This window comes from Takifugu rubripes, chromosome 13 (genome assembly GCF_901000725.2).
Source record: "Takifugu rubripes chromosome 13, fTakRub1.2, whole genome shotgun sequence".
Classification (NCBI taxonomy): Eukaryota; Metazoa; Chordata; class Actinopteri; order Tetraodontiformes; family Tetraodontidae; genus Takifugu; species Takifugu rubripes.
Window position 1 is genome coordinate 5478636 of NC_042297.1, and position 10507 is coordinate 5489142.

The 10507-nt window shown below is 40.8% G+C and overlaps 3 protein-coding genes across 11 annotated transcripts in view; 2 read left to right on the forward strand and 1 right to left on the reverse strand.

Moving 5' to 3' along the window:
- The window catches only part of LOC105417228 (transcription initiation factor TFIID subunit 4-like), a 78618-nt gene extending 76109 nt beyond the window's left edge, over window positions 1-2509 (reverse strand). For all 8 annotated transcript variants that reach the window (XM_029846206.1, XM_029846210.1, XM_029846208.1 and 5 more), the window contains exon 1: window positions 784-2509. In XM_029846206.1, the coding sequence (XP_029702066.1) occupies window positions 784-2158 (1375 nt within the window). In that variant the 5' untranslated portion in view covers window positions 2159-2509. The remainder of the gene's footprint in view (window positions 1-783) is intronic.
- A 162-nt stretch (window positions 2510-2671) lies between these two features.
- LOC101065677 (LSM14A mRNA processing body assembly factor) lies at window positions 2672-9239 on the forward strand. Its single transcript, XM_011609568.2, has 10 exons — window positions 2672-2984; window positions 3358-3521; window positions 4590-4737; window positions 4936-5073; window positions 6143-6226; window positions 6443-6619; window positions 6804-6936; window positions 7379-7405; window positions 7481-7709; window positions 7797-9239. The coding sequence occupies exons 1-10, from the start codon at window positions 2861-2863 to the stop codon at window positions 7818-7820; spliced, it is 1248 nt and encodes a 415-aa protein (XP_011607870.1). The 5' UTR covers window positions 2672-2860; the 3' UTR covers window positions 7821-9239.
- Window positions 9240-9595: 356 nt separating this feature from the next.
- On the forward strand, window positions 9596-10478 carry ss18l2 (ss18, like 2). 2 transcript variants are annotated; one of them, XM_029846213.1, is made up of 4 exons: window positions 9596-9665; window positions 9947-10023; window positions 10118-10199; window positions 10280-10473. In XM_029846213.1, the coding sequence occupies exons 1-4, from the start codon at window positions 9627-9629 to the stop codon at window positions 10331-10333; spliced, it is 252 nt and encodes an 83-aa protein (XP_029702073.1). In that variant the 5' UTR covers window positions 9596-9626; the 3' UTR covers window positions 10334-10473. The 2 variants fall into 2 exon arrangements, with proteins under 2 accessions (XP_029702073.1, XP_003969503.1); XM_003969454.3 differs by having other exon boundaries at window positions 9604-9776; window positions 10280-10478.
- Window positions 10479-10507: the final 29 nt, after the last annotated feature.

Here is a 10507-nt window from a genome sequence, read left to right on the forward strand (position 1 = left end):
AACCTGAGAAATTCCAATTTTTATCTACATGTTATACAATTTAAACAACTTTTGGAAATTCCATGAACATATACTGTAGTGATGATCAGTGGATCCTCATCCCAGTTGTCAAAAACCAATTCCTCTGCCATAACACAATACACTTCTACCTATAAAGATGTCTTTTTTCAGGGAGTTCTGTTGGACGTTGATATTCCAAATCACTATCGACTGATTTCATCACAAAAAGGAATATTGATGCTCGCAATAAAATAGAAATGAGTGTTTATGAGTTTATCATTTTTATTGTTGTGATGATATAACAGCATTATTTTTCATATGTGGCAAAGACAATTCTCTTAACTATGATTCCAATAAGACACAAAAGTTTAATGATTGTCCTTATGGAAGCATTGATGTATCAGTTTGAGTATGTGGTATATTTCTTACACAAACAACCATAGGTTTATGACAACATGACCACACTACTGGGTGTCCTGTAAAAAAAATAATGTGGCTTGGACCAAATATCAGCTGAACTGCACAACCAGCATAGTTTATTTAGTTCATAAGACATATTAATGCTATTTCTCTATATCATTCTTTCTAATGTGGTAATAAACCTTTTGTGATGATTAGTATTACCGTGTCTCCCTTGTCATGCTAAAGCTTATGGCAGGCATAAAAGGCATTCACACAAATTGAATCATACTGACAATCAAACAGATGAGCCTCACTCAATTTAATACAAGTACAGTTAACAGCAGTTGCTTGCAAGTCTCCTTCTCCCCTCTGCAACCTTACCCGGTGGGATGGTAAATCCAGGGGGCAATTGAATGGTTGTCTGCTGCTGAGTTGGTCTGACAATCAGCTGGGGGGCAACAATCCTTTGCGGTGCTGTAAGTCCGGGTCGGGGCTGACCTGGTGCTGTGGTGGCCACAGTAGCTGTGGGAGAGGGGGCTGTGGGCCTGATCATTGTAAGAGTGGTGGTCACTGTTGTAGTCTGAGAAGTTGCACATGCAGTTGTTGTTGGTACTGCACCTGAAGAACAGGCAGGAGTGGCTGCAGAGCTCAAAGGCTGGGTCACTGTTGTGGTAGTGGTGGCTGCTGCTGTGGTCGTTGGTGTTGGGGTAACAACACTGGGTGCTGCAGGAACTGCATTTATGACAGAGTTGACAGTGCCAGAATGGCTGGACAACACAATTTTGGACTGATAATCATCTTTTTTGCATGCCGCCGTGTCTGTGACCTCTCTGTCTTGATTTACCGATGATGCCATAAGTCCAACGGGGGCTGTCCGTGTGCTCTGCTGGACCAAGGCCGAAACACTGGTCCCGTTTCCGTTCTGTGCAATCGCTACGATGTGGTTCGGGAGTCTCTGCAGAGCAATGGTCGGAGTCCCCCGGTCGAGAGCAATAGCCGACTGACCAACCGGAAGGTTAGCGTTGGATAAAGTAAATGTTGAGGTGTTGATAGGGGATCTCACCGCTGGAGTGGAGTTGTGTGTAGTTGTATTCATGCCCACGGGACTAACGTTGACGTTTTCTGCCATGCCTGTGTTGCTGCTCCTTCTCGTCGTTACAGCTGTGCCGTTCAAACTCTTTATGCGAGCTGAAGCTGCTCTCCGTGGAGTGGTGATACGTTTCCTCGGTAGGTTCGACTCCGTGGATGCCTCACCTGTTCCAGGGGCAATCTTGCACCCCCGATCTAATGGGGTGCTGATCCTGGCTTGCGTGGTTGCCAAAGCTGACACAGCAGATGCGATCAGTGTTGTGACGGACGTTGGATGTGACACTGAGCCGCTACTAGTCGCGTTCACACCGGCAGCCGAAGTCGTGGACGGCTCGCCAAAAGGAGGGGAGCAGCGCTGGGAAGGAGACGTGGAAGTTTTATCCGGGCTAACGTCTTTGGATTTGCTGTCTTGGTGCATCTCGGGTTTATTACGCCGTCCTTGTTGTTGTTGTTCTGGTGTTGTGGTGCCCACTGGAGCTGGTAATGTTTTTCCTAAGTGATGGTTTGCGGGGGGCACTGAGCCAGCGCCTCCGTTTTCTTCTGCTTTCCCTGCTGGTTTGCTTTGGCCAGCAAGCTGTGACTCCAATGAGCCCACCAGATCGCTGACGGCTTTCTCATCCACCTCTGAAAAGAGCATATCTTCCAGGGGGTCTGAGGTGCCCGCCATCTCTGATTATAGATAGCTGTTATATTTTTACAGTGCGCCTGCGTGTTACTGGGCATTGTGGGAATGAACCTGACGTCAGGACCAGACAAGAGGCTGATTTTTCGAATCAGCTGTAATGTAAATCAACCGTAGTAGCGCGGTGGGACTCAGCGGCAGACATGCCACATTTTACACATCAACTACGGGGGGAAACTTACATGACGTGCAACAACAACCATAAATCAACCATAACCCAAAGTAACCATAAATCAAAATATCCAAACAGTAATTTGGAAGAGGCTTACAGTTGCGTAAATGTCAATATTGCGACATGGTAGCCGCTGTAACTCCGAAAACTATGTTCCAATTAAATTGTAACTACGTTTCTTGAAAGTATCACTAAAACCAAACGTACTATCACGTACTGCAGTGATTTTTGGGGGGGAAATCGTTTTGTTTTGTTTTGGAGAGCCCGGCAGTCCGAGAAAGGGGACGTAATTCGGCCACAGCCTTTTTTCCCAGCATCCTTCGCGGCGGGTGAAGGAAAATGAAAACGGCCATGTCGTGGTAGGACTGCCGCGCATAAAACAGCGAATCTAAAGCTCAGTTCAATTTACTAATTAATGTAGGATAAAACTTTCTGGAACTAAATTATATGATATATGCTCTGACCGAATACAACTTTCGTTTAAATAAGTGAAATATTAACACCCAAAGGCAGACATGAGTGGAGGGGGGACGCCATATATTGGTAGCAAAATTAGCCTGGTCTCCAAGGCCGAGATTCGTTATGAAGGGATTTTGTACACGATTGACACTGAAAACTCAACAGTAGCTCTCGCTAAAGGTAAGTAACATGGCCAGACGGTCATTTGCAGACTTATTACATTGCCCATGTACATGTTGACGAATGGAATTGTATCGGGAGCGCGTTAGCGACGCTAGCTAGCGACCAACAGACAGAGCTGTTACCGCTGTGCGTCCTTTGTTTACCTTATTGAGGCTGACGCGAAGCCTTCGCCACCTCTTTTAGACACCAAACGTGACTTAAAACCCTCATCACACTTGAACATCTCAGTTTTCTTGTTTGAGTTTCTACTACCAGCCGACCAGTTGATATTCAGTTTGAATTGAGCCACGTTCGTCCAATTGTATGTATGTAATTGTTTGGCGTCAGTTTACTGTATTGATTCTTGCTTTTTCACATCCTTTTTCGACAGTTCGTTCTTTAGGGACTGAAGATCGACCCACTGATCGACCCATTCCTCCCCGAGATGAAGTCTTTGAATACATCATCTTTCGAGGGAGTGATATAAAGGACCTGACAGTTTGTGAGGCTCCCAAAAGTTCCAGCAACCTGCCTCAGGACCCAGCTATTGTTCAAGTGAGATTTTATGTATTTGTCTAACATCCAAGCGTACTATAAGATGTCTAAACCTTTTCTTGGTATTAACAACAGAATAAGATAAAGAGAAACACTGACTCTTAATGTCTGTACTTTCAGTAATTCACATTGACAATGCATTTTTTTAACTGTTAAGACTATACCACTTGGTCATACATGTCTGTTCTTTTAAGCAATCTGTAAATTAACCAAAGGTTATTTCACTTTGGCTTAGATTTGTACTTGTAGTGTGTATACCGGTACTCTGGACAGTGGGACCTTATGGGGATGCTTAACAACAAATGAATGCCTCATCATTCATCTCAAAAAGCCAAATTTTTCTTCCTTTGGGAGTAGACAGTCCCACTCCAGAGAAGGTCAATCTTGAGTTCGGCTAATTTGTAGCTGTCCACAATCATGAAATACTTGGGGAAATATGGATTAATTGTATCGTCCTGTCTTCTTAACCGCTTTATCCCTTTTGGGGTCACGGGGGGAGTACCAATGGGTGAAGGAAGGTCCACCAGTACAGCGCAGGTTCTCTGTGAGCATTTGTGGGTTTGGTACCTTGCTCAGTGGTACCTCAACAGTGCTCTGAAGTTGTTCTGGCACTTTCCTCAACACCTTCCATGTTTTGTCTGTACCCAACAGGCTGCGCTACCACCGCCCAGTTGGTTTAATTGTCTGCTCAGTAATATACACAAGTGTGAGCGACATTAGATTATCTTAGTTATTAGAAGGTTGAAAGTGATAAAATATGACTAAAGGTACTTTGTCTGATTAATTGGCCGACGCACATTATGAGTGCTGCTAAATAATCTAGTAGAATCACAGTTGTAGAGGGTTCTGAGTCTACTGATTTGGTAGTGCTAACTCTGTACAACTGTTTGTGATTCTACCAGTAAAAACTGGTATTTCCTGACCTGTGACAAACAGATTTATAAAATATGCATACTCATGCATACAGGAATGGCTCGGCATGTAATATTCTTTGTAATCAGTTAATCAAAAATGAATTCTTGTTAAAAAGGTGTGAAAAGAAAAACTGTTTTCTTTTATCTACTCTAGTCCTCAGTTGGAACTACACATACTGGAGTTTCACCTTCATTTCAGTCAACTGGGCCCTACGCTTCATACAAACAGACTCCTGGCCCATCATACAGTCAGTTTGGTGGTACAGCCCTTGCTGGCCAGCAGTTTGCATCTAGCGGTGCAGGTAAGTATCAACTTTATCTAATTCCATCTCTTCCCACTCAAAGAAACGTTAAGTCTTTTTATTCAGTTTGTAATGAAGTAATGGCCTTTACACAATGTTATAAAAAAGGAGCAACCTTTAAAAAATAATAATAATAATAAACAGGGCAGACCAGTCCCAAGCTACATGTTTTAACTGGTTCAACCCTGGATCATTCAGTGCAGGCATCATCATCAGCTGCCCCTACACCACCTGCACCGGTCGGACAGAGGAGTCAGACCGCAGCAGCAACTGCCAGAGCCACAAGTACCAATGCTGACAGCCAGAAGCCCCCAGACCTCCTAGAGCAGAGAAGAGGTAAAATACATTTCATTTTACGGCTTCACAATGTACTGAAAATGTGTCTTCATTGCAGTAATAATGTGTGTCGATATCATGAGCCAGTCATTGCGATACATGTGATAATTGGTTCGGTGCAAAACTCTACTTCTTGTGTTCGCATCTGTACTTTTGGACAAAAAAAATGCTTTAAAACTTTGCTCAATAAATTGTTATCACTAATTTAAAAACATAATAAGTACATTATTTTGTTGGTTTTGGCCTCTAAACATTAAATTAATTTGCGCGCTCTGTAAAACGAGCTGAAAAAAGTTAGGTGTTTTCTTCCATTAACTCCCATGTTTAATTCACTTCATAAAACTTTTTAAAATAGAAAATGTTTCTTTTACAGCATTCAATCATAATTCACAAAAATTCACATATACTTTAAAGTTTCTTAGTTTTAACATTGCGATACAGGTTTAAATGCGAGGGGGCAACATGGCTGACAGTTCTGCGCAGCTCATTTCTGTGTGTGTGCAGAGATGATAAACTTGTTCTTCCCCACCATTTCACCAACTCTAACGAAAAGGAATTTTAAAATCTTCCGATTTTAACTAACCCACAAACAACAATATTGATTATCATGTCAGAATGGGGAGGCTGCCATATTTGTCCCCAGTCTGTGGCCCTGGCTTTGACAAAAAGTTTTTTGCTTGCACCTGTTTTATTGATACATATAATTCACATTTACTTATTAAATTAAAACGTGCTTGGCCTGTTCCTCGTATTCTTGTACATAAGTATATATTGTATAGCAACAAGCTTATACACCTAATTCCTGGTGGCACAGAAAACTTACATTGGGTTATATATCACGAATCAGATCACGTATCACAAGTTTTCCTGAAAGTGTGTGGTCCTATTTAATTGGTGTGTACTCTATTCACCAGAGCTACATTTGGTCCACAGAACACTGTGTATTACATCTATAACATTTCTTTTACTGTGCTTGTTTTAGAGCCGTGTTGGTTTTTTTTTTTTTGGTTTTTTTTAAAATTTAATTTAATTTTTGAAAAAGTGGTAATTTGTGTCTCTTTTTGTCCAGTTTCTGAGGTTCAGAAGGTGTCGCAGCAAGATAATGAACGAAGTTCTGTTGAAAGCCGAGATTCTAACAAATATCAGACTGGGGGTATGTACTTTGTTTTACTGATCTTTATCTGCCGTTGAGTATAAAATTGTGTTTTTAATATCAGTTAAGTGTTTCTTTATCGGGAATGGGATTTATACAGGTTCTTACACAAATTGGGACATTTAGGCAATTTTTCTTTAACGCTTACGTGACACGTTGTGAAATGTTGGATTTCTTAGAATTACTGAATTGTAGTTGTTCTCTGCGGTTCCTTAGCTGCTGCTCAGTCTGCTCGCCGTGGTCGAGGCAGGGGAAACCGCAGCAGAGGTAGAGTAAACATTCGTCGTGATGGCCCCATGAAGTTTGAAGAAGACTTTGACTTTGAGACAGCAAACGCCCAGTTTCAAAAAGATGAACTGGGCAAAGAGCTTCAGAACAAGCTCAAACTGAAAGGTGACGTGTCCTCAGCAGCTCTCGCTGACCTTTCTTGTCTCCTGATTACACCTGTTGCTTCAATATCTTTGAAATTAAAATTATACCCCATGACACCAGAAATATTATATCTGCATAGTCACTAATGTCTTTTTAGAACATATTGATCTTAAACAGAGCAAAACATTTTTTAATATAATCACAGATGAGAAAACCCTGAATGGAGAAGAAACCGGTGACTTGGAAAATGTGGCTAATGAGGAGGAGGAAACGGTGTCCAGTTGCTACTATGACAAGACTAAGTCCTTCTTTGATAACCTGTCCTGTGACAATTCAAGGTACAGAAAATTAGCCTCTAAAGTGAGTCTACAGTCGTCCTTGAACAAAAACAAAGACCTGCGGTAGTTAGTTAGTTTACTTAACAATGTAAATGTTTCCAGACATTAAAGTGAGGCAGTATTTAGGAGGTGGCCACTGTGATGACTTAGGATTTGGTCATTTCGCTGAACTTGGTCAATTTGCTGGGGTATTTTTATAAAAGGAAGAGTCTTTGGACGGTGACATACCATAATTTTCGGACTATTGAGCGCACCTGAATATAAGTCGCACCTGCTAAATTCTAAATTTTAAATTAAACTTTTACATTGGTGAAATTAGATTTCACTTTACAAAAGCAATAAGTAAAAAATCCAATGCATTAATTGATTTTACCAGCATACTCACTCATTACTAACTGGTGTAAACAATGTACTGAAAGACTTTTGTTTCTGTCTCTTAAAGTAAATCAGGGGAAAGAGGATTTTCAAGGTAAGGTGCATTTTTCCTCCTCGTGGCACTTTCCCATTGGTTTATGGATAAGTACTGGTGATCGTTGTGTGTCAGGGAACGGAGATCAACCTGGGCTGAAGAGAGACGCATGAATTCGGAGACATTTGGCATCCCTCTCAGGCACAACAGAGGACGAGGTGGCTTCCGTGGTCGAGGATTCATGGCTCCCCGTGGCAGCAGGGGGCGACCACTGAGCAAGGGTTCTTTTGGGACAACCAGAGGTGGTCCACCTGGTTTCAGAGGGGGTCGAGGAGGGCGAGATTTCTCTGATTTTGAATACAGGGTAAATGATTAAGACGCTCTGTGGATGTTCTTTAAGTATGTTTGAAAACAGTCTGTTTTGACCCTTTTGTTGTGTATTCTTCTCCAGAAGGACAACAAGGTGGCTGCATAGTGATGCAGTCACAGGTGTTGCACCTCCTGAAATGATTCCATTCGGTCTCAACATTTCCCAGATGCAGGAAGGAAATCCTGTCTATCACCAATTCTGGGCCTGACTGCTTTACATCAGGGAGTGACGATTCAGCTGTTTTCCACTGTTAGAAGGCTTCTTCATGTGGTCCAGTATCCAGATTAACAACGATTGTATTTTATGCATTTCTTCCAGAAGTGTAAGTCTGTGCTGTGGAAAGCTGTGTACAGAAAGCCCACTGAGTGGATAACTTTTCATGTCACCAATAGCTTTATTTCTTTTCTTAGTTTGTGATATTAATTTGACTACAGACCATTACTGCAGTTCCTGTTCCATCATAGTTTCGCCATTAGTTTGCCGTATGTTCATTATTATTACGATTTTGACCTCCATGATTATACATACTGATAGTGAGGCAAAGCCAGCTGAAACAGATATGGGTGGGGAAATGTGTGAATGTATTTCTGATTTGGTGAACTGACACTTTTACAAGGTTTCACCGCCTCGGCTGGGATCGGTTCCATCGCACTATCCCTGCATGCAAATATTCAAGTTTTCCACAACCCCCCCCCCCTCCCCAACTGTTTTTGCTGTGTTTGAACATCTGGAATTTTCAGCAGAATATGTTTCAGAAAGGCTGAACAAATGAAATATGTGTGAGTGTATTAAAACCAAAACATATACTTTTCATTCCTGCATCACTTAGTTTCTTCAGTTAGAATGGGCAGTCACAGCAAACTGTAGATTCCTCTCTGAATTTCTTCAAAAACAATGTGAGAATTTTAATTTATCAAAAATACAGCGCATAAAATTTTGAGCTGCCTGGTGGGTGTGTACTTTCTACTTTTGTCACCCAGATTGAATTTCCACACAGGCATCTGCAACTTCAAATCCTGACTGTAACAAGATTGTCTGGAGAAAAGTTATGTTTTCTTGGATGTGGTGCCAGAATATTGAAGCGCAGTGGGATTTCTTTCATTTTTCCACAATTATTTTTAGTACTTTAGCAATTTCAGAATATGTTTGTGTTTGACTGGTATTTTTTACAGCTCCATTTAAGTTAAAGTTTATAGTTGGACAGGAATATTGACAGCACTATATACTTATTTGTGCTTGTTGATTGTCATCAGTGTTTACAAGACAGGCCAGTTGGAACTGTGCTGTTAAACTGGATATTGCTTTGATTGCTCATTAGTGTATGATAGCCATAGAGACCGTCGCTTACTGTTGGCTCTGCAATAACCAGCAAGATAGAATTTGAGAAAAAATGTATTACTGAATTATTCCATTTGTTCTTTGTATGTTTGTTACTTCCTTCAGCTGCTGGAATTGTGAACCAGGGCTGTTTTCTTGAAAATATCAACAATGAGTTTTTACATAAAATAAAGTCATCAAATTATGTCTTGGCTGCTTTTAATTTGCATGTTCTGCATTATAATTTATATAGTTACATAAAATGCAGTTGTAGGATACTGAATATAATCCTTTTTGTTAAGGCATATTTCCATGTTCATAGAATAATTGCCTCTTATCTGTATCTTAATAGTATCAAGAACCGTAGTGACAACAAAGTCAAGTGCAACTGTTACTAAAAGGAATATATATTTTATTTCAAAGATGTTACATCATCGGCGATATTTGGTACATTAGTGACCGCTCCGTGACACTTTTTAAACATTAATGGCCGATAGAGGGCGATATTGAAAAATTATTTTATTCCAGACTTAAAATAATAAATAGACCACTTTCGGACAGGCATATATGAGGTGACCTTTTACGCTACTGCGCATGTGCAATAGGCGCGGAAACGACATCCGGGATGATCAAGTTGGTATTTTGAGACGTTAATAAACCAGTTTTCTAAAAAAAATGTCAATCGTGTTTGTGCCAAAAAAACAACGAGGGACTGCAAAAATTAACCAAGAAACAATACAGAGAGTAAGACGCCATATGACCAGTTATCTGGAGAATATTGTGCATATTAACGCCATGTTGGACCATAATTTGTGAACGTTTGTTTTGTCATACTTATTCGCTTACTTTTTAATACCTAAAACTGATCTCCACATGTTAACTTTTGTATTCACGTTTTACGTTCTCTCCTCTAGTTGTTGGATGAAAACGATCAGTTAATCCGATGCATCACTGAATACATGCAGAAAGGACGAGCAGTGGAGTGTGTTCAGTCAGTATTGGTTAATGAGGCTGGATATATTTATGGTGGTAGGTACAGTATCGCAGAACTTGACAGGTTATTGTCTTCTTACACTTCTCATTAGATATCAACAGATCCTGCACCGCAACATCGTCTACCTAGGAACTATAGCCGATGCCAGTCCAGAAACCTCCCTCCCTTCTAATGTAAAGATCATCCATACTCACAACTTGAGAGAAACTGCAAACAATGGTGTGTTTCCTTATGCTGCTCTTTTTGTTGACAGTGTACATCTAATGAATCCGCACCGGCTGAGAATGGACACGGAGGGTCGGGGTAGTGGTTGCTATTATGTGCATTGGAATAGCGTTTTTAATTAACTTTAAAATTTATAGGACTATCAGTGCGACAAATTTTTACATGTTCAGTGTATTGTTTATTTAAAATAGCAAATTTTTGAATAAAGATGATTTGATGTGACAGCTTTCTGCCTTCATGTCAATGTTTTAGGTAG